Source organism: Pezoporus flaviventris, unplaced genomic scaffold (assembly GCF_033815535.1).
Source record: "Pezoporus flaviventris isolate CSIRO_AGI_PZ_B2104156 unplaced genomic scaffold, CSIRO_AGI_Pfla_v1 ptg000041l, whole genome shotgun sequence".
Classification (NCBI taxonomy): domain Eukaryota; kingdom Metazoa; phylum Chordata; class Aves; order Psittaciformes; family Psittacidae; genus Pezoporus; species Pezoporus flaviventris.
The window spans coordinates 7,119,392-7,137,247 of record NW_026892589.1 but is presented as its reverse complement, the minus strand read 5'-3'; the positions used below and the strand labels follow the sequence as shown (position 1 = coordinate 7,137,247).

The window sequence follows — 17,856 nt, the reverse complement described above, 5'->3', positions numbered from 1 at the left end:
TCTGCCCCTAAAATACAAAGGCTGAGCTGTGATACTGAGCTGAGATGTTGAAATTGGCAGTAGGAAGACTGAAACTACAATTAAACAGGTTTGAAACATTCCTCCTGGTCTTTAATGTTAGTATAGATGGGACCTTTTCATGTTGATCTTGTAGGACTGATACTAATTACCATGTTAATCACTTTGACACTGGAAGCATGTTTTAGAATTTTCAGGGAACCTGAAACTGAGATGAAAAGACACTTTTGTGCAAAGGCACCTATTCTGATAATTAAAGAAGATTAAATGGTAATGCGCCTTCCTTGCTGCTTTCTAGCTGATCTCACTGTCTCTGACTACCCGTATTTTTCAGGGGTAGCCTCTAATTTGATGGCAGTAGCTTTCAGTCCCTAATTACCATTGTTCAGCCACCAGCTGTTACAGCGGTGGATTTATTTATTGCTTTGGTTTGCTGCAGGAGCCTAGTACAGAAGAGGAAAAACAACCATTCCCCCTCGGCTGGTGACTGCAAGCAGTGCTGGTTATTAGCACTGGGGGGAGGATGCAGCTGGCTGCCTCTCAGACCTGGGTAACTGCTTCCATCTGAAGGGCAAGGCTGTAGTTCCAATGCTGGGTAAGCATCTCCTCCTGCCCCATGACGGGTCCAGGGTGAAGAGTCTTCAGATTTAGTTAAGCTTGGTTTACACCTGCCTACCTCAGTTTCTTTCTTCATAGATTGGATGTCTTAATATATTTATTAATTATATACCCTTTTGACAGTTTCTCGGGAAGGGCAGGAAGAAGGGTCAAATCCTAGAATAAGAAGGGCAGGAGGCTCTCCTTCCCAGGGGTTACACAGAGGTTTGCAGCCTGGCTCCCCGTTCAAAGACTGAAGGGGAAATCTGGGCACTTCCACTTTACTGGCAATAAATGGATGTGAAAACCATGCTGTATCATGCTGTGAAGTCCTAGGTTCTGCTGTACAGTGTGGTGGAAGCAAGGTGTAGCACATCTGGCATTCATTCTGGTAATGAGTAATGTATCAAGACAATCTTTTAATGAATGTGAGGCAGGTTTGTGGGCAGGTGAATGGCTTTAAAAAATGAGGTCAGGTGCACTTTGGGGCCATAAGCTTGGCTGCATCTGTGTAAGGTGGAAAAGGGAGGAGGCTGTGATGGAAGACGGTCCCTCTCTGTGTGGTGCGTTAGGGATGGCATTAATCTCGAAGTGAAGTACGAAAAGTAAGCGAGGGAGAGGCTCTCCGTTCCTGGGCTTTCCTGCTCGACCTCCCTGTCCCTGCCGAGGCAGCTGCGCTCCCAGCGCGGGCGGTACCTGAAGCGCTTTCTGCCTCTGTGGCAGTAGCAGGTTAGCGTGTGGAGAGAGGCTGGCAGCAGTCACGTTCTCCCTCTTTGTCTCCGGGATCCAGCGGGGCGGGCTGGGAAGCGCGGGCACCCCCGGGCGCGGGGGCAGAGGGTTCCCGGCCGCAGGACTCCACTTGGGGTCCGGCTCCGTGCCCCGGGCCGTCCGCTGCCCTCCAGCGGGAAGCGGAGCCTGCCGGGGCTCCCGGGGCGCCGGGCGTGGCCGCGGCCCAGCCCGCTGCGGCTGCCCGTCAGTTCCGCCCCCCGGGCCGGAGCCGCCCGGCGCCGGAGCAGTGCGGGGGGAGCCGGTGCAAAGGGACGCGGCCCCACGGGAGCCACCAGTGGTGGCTGTGCTGGCATCGGAGCGCCGTGCGCCGGTTGGGCTGCGCGCCCTGGATGGGCTCTGTCCGTGGGGAGGCAGCTGAGGGGCTCTCGGGCTGCTGGCCGGGGTACAAAAGGAGCGAGCTTGGAGGAGGAAGCAGGCTCTGGAGGCTGCCGGAGCAGAAGGCTGGGTCCGCGGAGCTTTCGCAGAAAGCTGGAGGTGTTCGCTGCTAGGACTGTAGGACTGGCACCTTGCATAGATGCCTGCGGAACTCAAACAGGTTAGTGCTGAACTTGGGTCCTTCCCTTTGGCTCTGGCGGTCCTGAGCGTCCTCGTGTGCCGTGGTCCCGGCGGTGCGGGAAGGAGAAGCCTGTCAGAGGCTGGAAGGGTTTGTTTACTTGTGTGTTGGGGTTGTAGCTGGGAGCTAAGAGCAAAAGCTGAGCTGCTCTTTCTAACAGAGCATTCGAGAGAGCTTTTGATTTTGTCCCCGGTGTGCTAACTGGTGAAACACCCCCAAAAAACCAAGCCATTGTTTTTCTTTGACCTTCTCATCCTGCTCGGTCAATCTGGGGAACTCTCTGACATGAACAGCTAGAAACAGTGCTTTTAGAAAACGAAAGCTTTGCTATTGTGCTTGTGTTAAATGTTTGCTTTTCCCATACGGTGTTCCCTTGCTTTCTCTTTGATTTCATTGTTGAACATACCAGAGAAATAACTTCAGTTTTCCCCTCTAAATGTTATCTTAAGCAAAGAGCCCTCTTGCCTGTGATCTTATTAATTATAATGGACCTGAAGCTTTTGTGCAAAAAAATTTCAAATATTATTCTTTACCTTGGAGTGTCATTGGGCATTACAGAGTAAAGCTTTTGCAGACTTGATTTAAATAAATAGAAATCATTTAGACTCCTGTAATTTATAGGTGCTTACCTTGTTAACCTCCTCCATCTGCCTTGGAAGCCTCAGGAAACCCTATAAATTCAGGCGGTGGCAGGATAGAGCTGCCTCTCAAACTAGGATGGGATGTTATCTTTTTCTTAATCCTCCTTTTTCTTTTCTACCTTTTAAATTTAAACCAGAACATTTTAGAATAAGCAAATGCCACAATAATCCAGCACTGATAATCCACCTATGAATTTGCAAGGTTCAGTGCACTGGAATTATTAGAGGTGCTTCAGTTTGGTTTAATTGTGCTGTGTTCCACTTGTCCATCTTGGTAACAGAAGGCTGAATCATGTCTTGATGCAAATAGGATGTTGGTTCCCTTGAGGGGCATGTAGCCTGTTCAGCTGGGCCCTGGAGTGTCTTTGTCTGTGGGCAGGCCCTGTGCTCTCTGCCCTGCCTGCAGGAGGTGACCTGGTGTTGTGTGCTGCCTGTGTCATGCTACCTGTGGGCTTTTTAGGGAGGGAGGATTGCATTTGTGCCTGTGGTCGTGTTCATACCATCTGACCCAAAGTTACTGTACCTGTTGATTTTTAGGTCAATACAGTTAGCAGTTCCTTGGGATTTTGGTTTTGGGGATCCGGTTTGTTTTGTGGTTTGTTTTTTTTTTCTTTCTCAAAACGTGAAGAAAAATCCTGGAGGTAAGACTCGGGATGGTACCTGTGAACAGGAGGTGTATAATGTCATTGATCTGTGCAGTAGAACAGTATTCTTGTCTTCTGGGTTTTCGATTTTGATAGGAGGAAAAGCTAGAGTGAGAGTGGAAGATTATAGTTAATCACTTCAGGTCATGCATTTCAGTCCTGAATTCTTCTTCCATATCAAAACAACAACAAAAAACCCCAAACCTCATGGCTTTAATTTTCATGCTGCCTGTCATAGTTGAGGATCAGACAGATACTTTCTCTTTTCTGATGGAGCAAGGATTCTTGATTCATTCCGAGGCCTTTTCGCAAGTCTGATACCACAGCAGAGTATTAGAGAATGCTTTCCTTAATGAAAGGCAGTAGTTTTAAACCACGAGTTGTCAGAGAAATTTATTGTGCAGTTACAGAGCCTCTAGAAAGTAATCTTTTGGCTTTAATGATCACAATTAAGTAAAACCAAGCCAAATGGATAAATGACTTTGAGGTGAATGGCAAGTCTATACGATTAATACAGAAAATAATGGGAGAGATGCTAGAATGGACTTCTGCCACCTTAACTAAAGACCTTGTGTGTTTAGATAAAGACAGGTACGACATTGTATCTAATTAAAAAGAACCAAGAGTAACTTCTAACTAAGCTTTTGGCTCCTACTGGGAATAGCCGTGTTTCCTGAAGTTCTGGGCCATGAAAGCAGCATTGCACCTTAGAAGTAGGTGCAGTGTACTCCAGAAGGAAGTCTGAAAACCTATTCTTGGGGCCATGAGGGTGCAGGGCAGGTGGCACCTTCTTGGTGTTCTCCCTTGGCCATTCCTGTTCCTCCTGATGAGAGATGAAGGCTGCTGAAGTTTGTGCTACATATCAGCAGTTTGATGTTCTGCAGTGGCCTAAAAGTAAGTACTAAGTATAGAGTTGTGAAATTCAGAAGGATCTTGAAGTCTGGAACTGTTAAAATATGTTTGGTCACTGTATGATACAGAGCTTTGATCTGGCTTGCCTCAGGGCCGTGAAGTTGTAAAGGAGAAAAGAGTTACTTAAAGTGACTTTAGCCAAAATCTCTTCGGTTCTGTGTAATTCTTGCTTCAGAAAATACTTTGCTAACATTCCTAATTCCTACTAATGCTAACATTCCTTAGGCACCAACCTAAGTAAGGCTGCCCTTCCTTAGTACTTGGTCCCTAGCGTTTTGCTAGAGATACAATTGTGAGAGAGTATGAAGTCTTAGATCTGGCAGGATGAAAAAGTGGTTCATGCATTGCTGACATATTCGATACGGGTCTGTACCAGCGATGGAAGTCTCATGGAAGAAATGGTAATGGAGCGCAGCATGCGAAAGTATCATTTTCCAAACAGTTGTGCAAGTCATACTAGAAAGAACAAGTGAGAAGGGAGCTTTACCTTTGACATGGATCTATATATGGATTCACCAATGGATTCTCACATATAATAGACCTGAAACAGAGGTTGGAGGTACTCTACTACTTTGGAGTCAAGAGGTGCAGCAGTCTACAATATTGACACCTCCCTGAAGTAAACACTTTGCCAGCAGTTGTGATCTCTGTAGAAGAGCTGGGCAAAGGGAATGTGTTTTGGGACTCAGTTGCTGAGATGTTAAACTATTTACTGGAGCAGCTGAGTGGAGGCACACATTCCCTTCTTTAGTTTGTCCACAGAGGCAGCAATTCCCTACAGGAAGGTGGACATGGTAACTCTTCAGGCAATTCATGCTTAACTTGGGTGCAGGAACTCAGGTGTGGGAATGATACTTCTTGATAGAGGGGTTGCGCAGTGTGACTATGACTAGGAAGCTCTAGAGCTGCAGCAGGGTATGACATGTTGGGTATGAGAATGGAAGTGTTCTAACGTTTCTGAATATGCAGTTGCAAGAGCTGTGCTCTTTTAAGAGTGCTGTTGGAGGTGTTGGGATTCGAGGGTGTACAATGCCCAGTTTGAATGCCTGCCTGTGTGCATACAGCTTTGTAACAGCAACAGGCATACCAAGCAAAGCATTCCAGTGATTCCGCCTCCCGAGGCTGTGTTGCTTAACCACCTGTCCCAAGGGTCATGAGGTGAGCTGGTCTACAGGCAAAACCAGGCTGTCTGCATTTTGTGCTTATGTTACACTGCAGTTACTAAAAATAAAAGTGGGATTAAGCCCCCACACCATGTATGTACATTCAGTGTCTTTCATACATTCAGTGTCTTTCATAATGTAGAAATGCTCATTATGAAAGATAAAATGGGGGGAAAAAAGCCTCAAAATTTAATCAGTTGCATTTGAAAGTGCACTGACTGGATATTCCTAACCAAGTTGTTTGTAGACATTTGGTCTTGCTCTAATTCACTTCTATTCTTAAATTAAGGTTTTGATACTGACTTCAGTAGTGGAAGGGTCAGGGCCACTGCAAGAAAGTATTTGTGTCTATTTTTGGGTGTTCAATAATACAGCATTTCTCTGAATATGAGGATTTTAGCATGTTCTCAGTGTATCTTTACCTGTTCCTGCATCTGCTTCTCAGTTTCTCAAAGTTAATTTCCTCTGTGATTGCAGACTGTACAACTATATGCTGCAGGGAAACTTGTGAGAAGCTCCTGTTTCATTTGAAGCATGCCATCAAGGTATAGGGAGCACACTGTAGCATACTTCACTTACTGCTTCTTCTCACCCCAAAACTCCTGAAATGCCTACACTAATTTAAGGAGGTGTTACTCCCTTCCCTCACCTCCCAGGACACAGAATTAATACTTCTAAGATAATATGGATTTAATTAAGGAGAATAAAGCTTCAGGTTCCACCACTGCTTGTTCTCCGTTCTGGAAATATTTGTGTTTATGGCTGCGTGAGGTGGGAGCTGCAGCTTTGCAGGGTTAGGGACATCCATCCCATCCTTTGCTGCTGCTGGCGTCTGGTTTCACAATTTATGCAACAGGCTGCCCTCTCCATTGTGTAAATGCACGTTTTTGGGACCACTCTGTGGTCAAGGCCAGTGAACTGATCGAGCTTAAAGAGGAACAACCAGTCTGTTTAAAGCCCTTGGAAGAGCTGTAACTTCCACCTGGGGATGAAACTGGGAGGAGAAGAGGCTCTGTGTTAACTAGGCTAGTGGGAGAAGGAAAAGGGCAAGGAATGAACAGAAGCATGCATGTAGGATCTCCTGTAACTGCACTTGCTGGTGAAACAAAACAGTAGGGGTTTTTCTGTCTCAAATGACAGCTTGAGAGCTCTGCATACATGTAGTTCAGTCAGATCTTCCTGAGGACAGAGCAGAGCATTACAGAGACCCCATTCTTCATGTTTTAGAGGATGCTACTGAAACAGCAGTAGTTGTCAATGTGACTGATGTTGTCCAGCAAAGCTCAGCCAGGTCCGACAATGACTTTATGGAAAAATGGCAGGAAAAAGTGAAGGATGTGTATGTGGATTGGTGGTGGATGGGAACTTTCTTTTGTTTGTCTTCCAAGAAGTTTTTGTTAATGGGAATCTTCCTTTCAGAAAGGTAACTTAATACTTCTGTATTTTTCGTAATATTGCACAGAGTTGTTTATGCTGCAGGAGGTAAGAAAAAGAAATTAATATTGCAGTAGCTTTACTAGTTGTGAGGCTAGGATAGCAGAGGTGATGCTTAGTTTATGTTGAAAGGTTTTGCTTCTAGTGAGAAATGGAACGTAGAATTTTTCTAGTAGATTTCCTTTGGGTTTGTTTTTCCCTTAAGGATGTGGGAGACCTGATGCTTCCTCTCTGTGTTCCAACCATGGTAGTAAGAGGAGGGGTTTAAAGGTGAAAGGAGCTCCTGAAATAAATGTTGAGAGTAGAGCGAGCGTATTGCAAATTCTTGGCTGAAAGGAAAACTGAAACTCAGACTTTGGTAGTTTTAGATTTCACAGTGTCCTTTGAGCCTCATGGATCTCATTAGGTTGCAGCCAGGCTTTGGGATTTTTTTGTTCATTTGTCTGCATGCCTAAGCAGTGAACAACTGTAACTGTACCTGAGAGAAGCTTGATGAGCACGCAGAGGTTAAAATCTTCACTTCCTTTGGGGAGTTGTAATCTTTTGTATCTACGAATGGGCGGGCAAGACGATTTCTCCCTTATTAAGGGGTTGTGAATCCATGGGCTTGGTGCTCCCTGTATACTGCAGTAATGTGAAAATTCATTAATTTCAGTGGTGTTCTCTGCCTCTTTGATGAGTCAAGCCCACACCTGCTTACAGCAGGAAATTGAAATGCCTGAGTTTTCCCTTTTGGCTCATCCCACACATCTATCCTTAGCATCACAACACTTCTCTTTGGCATTCAAAGAATAAAGTGAAAACTGTTCTAAGTCAACCTGGAGACATTTTGAGCTTTGGAGTTTCTGCCTCCGCAAGCTAAATCACTTGGCGCAGCTCTGAACTTTTATTTTTAGTGAAACTTTCACAGGCAGGTTATTGTAATGTTCAGAGAAAGAGATGTTCCTGAAAGCCTGAAATGAAACCAGAATGAGAGGGCTTATTTTTATCCTCTAGAGAATGTATTTTGGTGTGCATTTGTACATATGTGTATTTTGAGAAACAGAGAAGAGATGAGAAGATGATTTAAGTAACATTACTCTGGATGTGTGTAATGTAACACTGATCAGAATCATCCAGAATGTTCAGAAGACTTTTCAACTTGCAAACTAATTTGTTAAAGGGCTGATAAAAGATATGCAGCATATATTGTTTAGAGCTGGAAGAGCCCTGAGGTATGGATGGTTCCTGTGTGCGATCAGGATTATTCTGTTGTTTGAATTGTAAACTTTTCTGAATTCTTTTAGCAAGCTTTGCATCTGAAGCTATTTCATCCCTCTGTTTCAATGATATGATTCAGTGTTACAGGAATAAATGCCCTTTTGGCTTCTGGGCATGGCAGCGTGTGGGTCTTGCTGGCTGGTCTTGCGATGCATTGATAAACCAGTGTTTATGCCAGCACACTATGCACAGATGAGAGCTTTCCACATTTGAATTGGATGGAGTTACTTGATTAAGGAGTTTAATACAGGCTATTGAAAGTATGTTAAATTCCAAGTAGCTGTGGAGAAAGGTTTGGTAAGAAGCTGGTATATAAGACTAAATCTTGTACTTCACACAGTACTGTGTTATAATAATGCAGAACAAATGATATTGTTTGAATGAAAAAGATGACTTATTTATGGAAGAAATCATGCAAGTAACTGGGTTTCTTCATCAACACCTCCCTGAATCATGTTAATCACTGGTAAACCAGACCCTAATTCTTTAAATTAGAATGGGGGAGAGAAGCTCTTTCATGGCACCAGTGTCTCAGGGTGCCATAAATTCTGTGGAGCAGCTGCTCTGGTTCTGCATCAGATCATGCTGATGTTCTCCCAAGTACATTGTTTAATCCCAGTCACCTTCCTGACATCTGTTAGTGGTTTGTTCTTAAACCTTCCTTCTAATGGTAGCAGTGGTGACCAGAATAATTGTCTGTTGTTCATACACATTAAATTAGGAGGAATGTTTTACCATTTAAACTTAATCCAACAGATGCTTTATGGTCCTGGCCTCAATTACATTGGTTATCAGCTCATTTGTAAAACCAGCAATATGTTTTGGGAGACCAGTGTTGCCCAGCTGGGCTCTCTTGGTGATCTCTGCCATTTTAAGTCTCAGATTAATCCTAGATACAGTTTTTCACAAGCTTAAGAGAGCAATTCCGTATAGATAATTTTTCATCATGCTCTAATGAGCGAACAGTTATAAATACTCTTTTCCTGCGTTGTAAAAGATTTCAACTTAAATGCCAGATGCTGTGAATGCAAAGAGTGACTCTGTAAATTGTAGATTTTATTTATAAACTATGTGTTGATGCCACTTACTATTGTAGAACTCTTGCTGCTTTCACAGTATCTGCCTGCGAATTGCTGGCAGGCTTTCTTTAAGAGTAACTAATGATATTAAGAGTTGCCCTTAATGAAAAGGGAATGATTATTTCTGTGCTGGTACCTTTGAAAGCAGTATGGTTTCATTACTTCCCCTAAATGCCACTTTGCTTGTATATTATCATGCCTTAGTTGTTTTTTCTTGATGTTTTTGGTGTGCTGCAAAAGAAATTCTTTACTGTCTAGTTGCTTTTTCCTATTTTTGCTACTACATCTTATAAATACAGTCATATCTCAGTATTTTGAGAATTGGTCTTCATAGCAGAGTTACGGGATTCACTCCTCACAGAAGAGGTGGTTGGATTTCATGGGTGGGGTGTTTCCTTCTGATTCTTCTCCGTTGTTGCTCATTTGGGTGAAGACAGTGAGCAGGTGAAAACCTCTCCTAAAGCAGCACTTGAGTACTCTGCCCCTGACCTACTTGAGCCTGTAACCTTACTGCAGCATCGAAAAAGAATTCAACATGCATAATGCCTTAGTTTACATGTGCACTGAAACCTATATAGCTGTGATAATGGTTTCAAAGTGCTTTGCATAGTTTATGTCCTGTTATTTAGCAGCTGTTACAGGTAAACCCTACCTGGTTTTCAAATAGGAGGTGAGAAGAAGTCCTGTTTTGTTCCCAAGACAGGAGGCAGCAAGCTGTGAGGATGGGATTGGATGCCAGCTAAGGCTGGTGGTTGGGTGAAGTTAAGCACGCAGTTTTCTGGATGAAATTTCCGCAATCAGTTCTGTGTCAATCCTGTCCTTGCCTTCTAGCAATGGCAGGCAAGTTAGTGTTTAATAAAATACATGCAAACTTTGTTAATTCTACTAGTTATGGCATTAATTCACTTCTGCAGAGTGACTGTGTCCTAGCAAGAAGAGTGTTGGAACCCACCTCCCATTTTTATCCCCCCCCCCCCCAGCTTTTTAATAAGCTTATTGTTCTTTTTGGTTCTTCATTCTCTCCTTCACCCAAAAGGAACAGACTATGGTGTGCTGCTAAGATTTTAAAAACTTACATTTCTCACATTAGCATATATAAATGTGAGTAAATGTGAGTAAATGTGCACTAGATGAGGAACGTTTCACATTTGTCCTTAGCAATTTCATCTTGTCTGGGTTGTGCGTTCCTTTCTTGCCATGACATGATGTTTTATTACCTGAGGTTAGAATTCATCTTGGTCACGGTGACACATTTATCTTGTATTTTATGATGCGATCTTATCACATCCCATTTCTTTTCCCTTTCCTATTCAGCTTTTCATCTGTCAGTGACAGTCACGACACCAGCTAATGGCACAGTAATACCAGGGCTATGTATTAGTGCATACTGTTGGCAATTTTTAAGGTTAATACTTTGCTTCTAAGGTAAAAAATTCTTTTCAGCAGGTTATTTCTGGAGGGAAGAGCCATTTGTAATTACATCAAAAACAGCAGCCATCAGTCATTTTAAATGTAGGAGATAGAAAAAAAAGGCTTCCTTGGGTAACATGCAGCAAATATGAAGCAAACAGAAGGTGACACTACACCCTTCTCTCTTGACTGCAGCACTACGAGGAGGTACAAAGAAGTGCTAATTCATTATCTGTGTAATAGTGACAGAGAGCCCTTTGTATCTGCAGTTACAGCTTCTCTGTTTTAACATGCAAAACCAAGTATTTTCCATCAACTCTATGTGAATGTGAAGTGAGAGTGAGAATTGTTCAGTTCAATTTTGAAAGTGTTATGGCCCTTTTTAGTATATTGGAGTTAAAAATGTATTCTTCCCCACCATTTCTTCAAGGGCCGAATCTTTAAAGAGAAAACTGCTCCTGTATCAGCAACCAGAAATGAGGGGCAGACTTGACCTTTCAAGCTGGCATACACCAAGTCCAGCTATGATTAGAGATCAATTAGAGAGTGCTGCGTCAGTTCACTGAACAGCTCTGGAAATCTGGCAGCTGGTTTTGGTGTGTAAATAGGAATGGAAACATCTGCCTGCAAGTTGCTTTACATTGAGTGTGACACACTGTTAATCCAGTCAGTTTTTCTGCTTCTTGGAGTTTGAGACTCCAATCAAAACCATCTTTGTGTTTCATTTACATGGGATCGGTTTATTTTTATTTCTCTTTCTTTCACAAAGCTGACTCTAAAATTTCAGCCTAACAGTGCCAATGCAAACTTTTCAATACTCAAATAAAATGCAATTTTCTTCCTTTGCTGCCTCTACCAAGAGGCATAGCAAATGCTGTTTTACATCCCAAGCTTGGCTGGATTCCAGAGACTTCCAGAAAAAGCGATACTGGTAACATCAGCATCTGCACTGTGCATCAAGACGCTGAAGGAAGAGTTGTGTCCACAGCAGCTGAAGTGCTGTGTATGCTTGTGTAAATATACTGCAAATATGTGGGTGTGCTTCATGAATTGTTGCTCTTTAAATTTCCCTGTTCAAGGAAAATTGGCCCAAGGTGCATCGTGTGGATACTGTTTTGGCAACTGGAGTCACAAAAATATTTACAGAGTCTGTTGGGTTCATCCCGCATGCTCTTTTTCCTCCTTCCTGTATTTAAAATTCCCTTAAGTGTGGTGTTCTATTCTTCTAAGAAATCCACAGCCTCCTTTTAAAGGGACAGTTAGAATTAGCTTTCTTCTGGCTATAAATTCTAGTTAAATGCATTTAAAGATGTCTTTAGAGTTTAAGGTAATGATGGAAACACACCACTTAACCTATGTTTGTTCTTAATGCTTCTTGTGGACTACAAGGAGCACATTTTTGGGTGGCTACAAATAGGGAAAAGGTACTTTGAAGGTACTCTTAAAATTCAGTTCCATGCTCTCCTGAGGAGAAGTGTCAAGGTGGCCTTGTTGGGCATTCACACAGTATACCTCAAGTAGCAGTTCTGTTCTGTGGTTCTGCTGTGTTGTATTTTCCATGAGGTGGTGGGGATGCCTTATGGAATGTATGGTCTCCTGGTTTCATCCAGAATGGATGCAGGCTGTGAACTTTGCTGTGTTCGTTTGCATGTCTCATTAATTCTGGTAGTACTGTCACAGTCTGGACTTTGGGCTTTAGGCAGGTACGGGTCTCTCTGAAATGTCTTTGGATTTAGTTGGGAAATGTGAAGGAAAGAGAAGACTGTCATAAGCTGATCAATTGCATTGGAAATGAAAGAGTTAAGAATGGGAATCTGATTGCGCAGCTGAAATCTCCATTTGAACTTGTGGTCTCTTGAGAGAAAATGCCATTCAGCACCGTTGCACAGAGTTATTTCATTCTTAATTTTAATTGACATGTCCCAGAATGCAACCTTCCCTTAAGGATCCGTGCGGTGCGGAGACGTTTGTGAGTCAGTGTGTCTCCATGTAGGCGATTTCTGTGTTTTAAATTGAGGTCATCATTAATTTCCCTTTTGATACCAGCATCCTTCCTGCCTTATTCACTCACTGGGTTTATGAGATTTGAATGAATCTTTCCCTAAATGAGATGCTGGTCACCTCCTGGGATTTCAGTGCAGTGACCTGACCTTGCACGAGTTTTCCTCTCTCTCTCTTCCTTTCTCTTTCCCTCACCCTCCAGATGCCCATTGAGCAGGTAGAAGTGATCCTTCCAGGGAAGCTTTAACCCCTTGCCTTGGTGATGGGGGTGTTTCATCTTTACTGGGAGTTGGAAGGACCTCAAGGAAAAAGTTTTTCTGGTGCAACATTAACTGTTCATTCCTCTACTGGGTTTATTTCCGATTAGTTGTTTATAAGCCCAGTAGTAGCATCAGAATTGCACATGTCCATCCTGTGAGATATCTTGAGAGAGATCTGCCTAATATTATTTTTAATATTTTATATCTCACTACTGATTGCATTTTCCAGCTAAACTGTATAATGCCTACTTTTGGGATTAGTTCAGAACTTCATTAACTTTCTTACAGCTTCTGTCTCTGTTTTGTATCGTGGGCACCAGTTCAAAGAAACACTTTGCAAATAGCACAAGCCTAACTCTGTCCAATAGTCACAAATGTGGTGAAAAACTTGTGTTTTAGCATATCAACTCATGTTTAACTTGGTTTTAATCTGTACATGAGTAGATGAAAACAACTGCAGTCATATCTGGAACATAGAAAGTTTCATTGCAGTGTAGGCTTTGACCACCACTTCAGCTTAAAATGGGTAGGGTTTGTGTTATGGGTCTAAGTGCCTTGAAAATATCAATTTCCAGAGTAGAATCTGTTTCTAGTTAATATTTTAATGTTTTCTGTTATGTATCTTTGTCTCATAGTTGGTTTATCTGGTACAGTGTTTGCTCTAGGTGTTTTTGGAGAGCAGTCTTCATTACCTCTTGCATTTTTGCGTAACATCAACTCCATTACAGAAACCATGTAGTGTTCTGGTTGTTTGGATGATGATGATGATGATCAGATTTCATCTGTGGAAGAATGTTTCTGTTTATGAATGGTCGCTTTCAGTGTTAAGACAGTAACTGAAGTCCTCTCAAGGCTTTGGCTTTTTTTAGGTAATAGCCACTGTTCACCTTGTCCAGAAATATTAATCAGTGGTGTAATGTAGGTAGACAAGAGAAAGGGCATGATATGGTGTGTTCTTCATTGAGTGTTTATTTTTCCCTGAGCATAAATAGGATGTGGTGTGTTTTAACATAGGAAGTAAGTGGGTGTGTATTGTTGTCACTACTTTATCAAGGGTGAAGTAAGCTGTTGGGAGTTACCCTTCCTGAGCGCTGTTCCTCATGCAGAGCTCCTCACATACCACAAGAAATCGGTAGCCTGTTTTATGGCTGTTTTCTGGTAAGATTTGAGTGTCCCTAGATAAAAGGAAACAAAAGTTCCTGTTTTTACCTTTGCACCTGGTGGCTGAGCTGTAACATAGAAATGGTGCAGTTCAATAGAATGTCCCAAGTGATGGCATGGGTCGCTGCCGCTTTTCCTGCTTCCTACTTAGGAAATGCCTGTCCCTAGGCTAACAGGAATGTCATGAACTCATAGCTAGAGCCTATAGCCTCCATCACATCTTCCAATGAATCTTGATTTGTCATGTACCTATACTTGGAATATTTCCTGGATGGGAGCTTTCCAGTGTGCTCTGGATAGTGAGCAAGTGCATTTTACTGCTTGTGTGCTGTATGAGGTCCTGCAGAATTTCTTTTGCTTGATTTTGGTCTGTTTTAAGTGTAACAGCAAGGCATGCAAATAATGATCAGCTCTGACTTGGTGTTTCTCAGTAGGAATTGTCACTGCTGGCTTAGTTCTTCTGGGGGTTTTCTGGGCTGGGGTTTGGAGGAAGAAGGGAGCTCGCCCCTGGGCTTTGCCTGTGGGTCATTTTATGAATCACTGTCTGAGGAAGTGTGTGATTCAGAAGAAGCTAAATTTAGCTGTGTTACCTGCTCCTCTTTTGGCAGTCTACTTTGTCTTGAGAAAGCAACAAAAAACCCACAAAAAAACATGTCCTTGTTTGAATTTTAAGCAAGGTGAATTAAAAATACTGTAATCCTGTGTGTTTATACTCTTGTACAGCTGACTGGCTGCCTTAGCTGGGGTGGGGGCTCAATCAATTATTAAAGCATGGACTTGCTTGGTTTTGTCCAGCTTCAGTGCAGAACACCGCCTGCTGACATTGCTGACTGGAGGTAAGTATCAGGGCTTTGTTCTCACCATTGTGCCTCTTGTGTATGTTGCCTCAAAAACCTAAAGGTTTCAGAATCTGTTAGTGTGTATGTATGTCTGTGTCTAAAATAGAATGTGTGTAATGCTGCAAATGCACTTTACAGGGGCTGTACCATAAGAATTTGTAATGGTCCCTGTGTATGTGGTTTGGTTTTCTCTTGATCTATCTTTCTTTCATCCCTCTGTCACAGATACCCATAGACTAAAGGTCTGGGGAAAAAAAAGTTGTTTATGTGCTGCCTATTGTTCAGTCAAAGTGCGTGTTATTGATGGTCATGTGCTTTGCTTAAATATTTCATAAGATCAGTGTATAGTGCGCCAACCCTGCCTTCTTTCTGTTGTTTGGTTGTGTTTCCACTTACATATGGTTAGTAACGTAGACAGGATTTAAATGTGTAATCTCTTAGTAGATACTTGATTTCAGGCATGCTTTGTTCTGGAAGTTCCCACTTGTTGTGCTAGAATGACAGAGTTTTGAGTAGTAAGAAACTTTTTTCCCTCCATATCCTGTACAATATTGAAGTAATCTTATATCTGTAAAGAATGGTGTCTCTTGTCCCCTCATGCCTCCAGTGTGAGGCAGAAGCCATACAGGTTCATGCCAGTAGGATAAAATACGGCAGCAGGTTTTAGATACTGCTTTGACTTGAGTCCTGTGGCAGCTGGATGAGGAGTACATCCTGTGAAAGGACTGTGCAGCAGTCAGGGCATGGTACTTACGTTTTGGGCAGACAACCGCAGAACTGGACTCCAACACTCAACAATAACAAAACACTCCAAAAGAAATGTAAGAAACCAGATAGGGGAACTGAGCTTGATTGCACTTGCAGTTTGAATAGCACAGATCCAGCAGTGAGCACCTTTGTAACACCACACAGAGGTGGGTGGCCCACTGAACAGGGGAGCTTTGTTCCCTTTGCTCTGCACAGGGAACAAAGTGCAGGTGCCGTTCACCTCCTTTTAAAGACAGTGGTTTCTATTCCATTAAATGGTTTTACTACAACTGCTGTTCTCAGCAAAACAGTTTTGACAGTACTGAGCTTGGACAACTCCCTTGCTTTGTTCCTGGGAGTTCAGAGCACTGCCCCTTCTAGGATCAGGCCACAGAGCAGGAGAAAAAAGAAATGCCAAGGAAAAGAAAAAAGAAAAGAGCTGTTGGAATGAATCTTTTCCTGGCCCCAGGTGGAGGGCGGTCTGTGTGCTTGCTTCTGCCTGCTCCAGAGTGCAGCACTGTGGAGCTGCAACTGCGCTTTTGGTACTCCTGGTCTGACGGAAGGAGGTATTTATCTCTCTGCAAAGGGTCTGCTTTCCATTTTTTCTCCTAAAGGTTCCAATCGGGTGTTACAGAAATGTGCAGGAGCTTTGCCACAAAATGGACCGTCAGCAGGCTCAGTAGGTGTTAAGAATCCTGAGTACAGATCCATAGTGGCTGAACTTGTGAGCAATAGTGATTATCCCTGATAATTATTTTGTTGCTGTTGTTGAGTTTCGTTCTTATTTGGGCAGAACTACTTGTTACTGTGTTAGGGTCATTACCCTGAGGACAAGTGAAAGCAGCTTATTGATTGGGTTCAAGCTCTGGAGTTTCACTGTCTGCAACCCATCCAGGCAGATACAGTGGAATGGATTTTTCATTCTTTGCTTAGTCAAAGTTCTTTTTGGAGCATTGTTACTTTGAAGGCAATTTAACTTACAGGAAACATATTCAGCTTCTTGCAGTGCATGTATCGAGAAAATTGGAGTAGGTAATTAATCTGAGGAACCAGAAATTAATTGGGAGGGAAATGGCTGTTTTAAAGATGTGCTAAATAATCACCATTTTACTATATTTATCTGTCTGTTGAAGTAATACAAGATCTAGAGAAGTAAACCTCTATAGCCTGGTAGTCCTTGTTTTTGAGTGACAATACAATACAAAGAGCCAAATATTTATTCCTTTAACTCACGGGACTTCTGTTAAGTGCAGAAAGCTGTCAGCTGTCAAGAAAAATTGGGAGCTACTGGATTCCTGGATTGTTGTAATAGGCTTTTGGAAATGTCAGCTTGCTTTGTAGTTTTCCAGAGCTGGAAGTCATCCACATGAGTACTCCACAGCGCTGGGCCTGGAGGTTCTGCTGTTCCTTGGGCTTCAGTGGTGGCACCCTTCAGGTGCCTCAACTATGCCTCCTCCTGAGATGTCTTTGGAAAGCAACCAGAGCAGTAGCAGTAGCTACATCTGGGCTCTCCCTTAAGGGGTAAAATAGAATGATGAAGCATTTGAAGAGTTTCCTTAGTTTTCTCTTGGACTTCACAATAGATACCCAGTGGTAAGCACCACCATTTGACATGCTTTGAAATCACTACAGAGTGGAAAAGGTGATGTTGGAAGCAGGCTAAGGACATACTAATGATGTTTAGGGTGTTTTATGGAATGAAAATTCCACAAAAATGAGAATATTCCTTTTTGCTTGATATTGCATTATCTTTACACTCCAAAAACTCTTGTAGGTGGCTTAAATGCTGCAAACTGTCAGACTAGATCCAGGCTCTGTGTTAATGTCAGGGGTTTTGGCCAGTGAGTTACTATCAAAAAAAAGAGTAGGAGGCTTTTAAAAGAAGGGTGCTGATGGCACAGCAGATTATTTTTGATGGTGCTGAGTTGAACTTTCAGCCATCTGGTGATAATGGTGCCACTCTTGAATTCAGTCTTTACTTGCTAGCGAAGTTTAATTGAAATGTGATGAATGAAGATTGTGTGCAATTTATCAGTTGCATTTTTGTGTCTGACAATAACAAGGATCAATTCAGTGAGAAGCACATTAGAGCATACTATGGCTACTGATTTAGAATCTAATTGAGGACCTTCTCTCTCATGAAGTAGCTGTAAATGTCAACATGTAATAATACGGTGTGATGTGTCAATACCATGGAGACAGCCTGTTAGAAATGATATGGAATGAATTCTAGACGACAATAGTGTAAAGGCTAAACAAACCCAGAAGTGTGACAGCAGATATTTGTATAGTATTAAGAATATATTGCAGATGTAAAGAACGTACATGAGAATACGTCTCTTAACCTG

At 42.6% G+C, this 17,856-nt stretch overlaps 1 protein-coding gene across 7 annotated transcripts in view; it reads left to right on the top strand.

The window, feature by feature from the left end:
• ARVCF (ARVCF delta catenin family member) overlaps positions 1-17,856 on the top strand; it is a 282,629-nt gene that overhangs the window by 122,045 nt on the left and 142,728 nt on the right. The window contains exon 1 of one of the 7 annotated variants that reach the window (XM_061465625.1): positions 1,129-1,220. The exons of 4 other annotated variants lie outside the window; for them this stretch is intronic. Coding sequence is in view for 1 of the 3 variants with exons in the window: in XM_061465623.1 (XP_061321607.1) it covers positions 1,919-1,939 (21 nt within the window). In the remaining 2 variants the exon portion in view is untranslated. Of the gene's footprint in view, positions 1-1,128; positions 1,345-1,641; positions 1,940-17,856 lie in introns of those variants that run through there. 2 more of the 7 variants (XM_061465624.1, XM_061465623.1) reach the window with 2 other exon arrangements.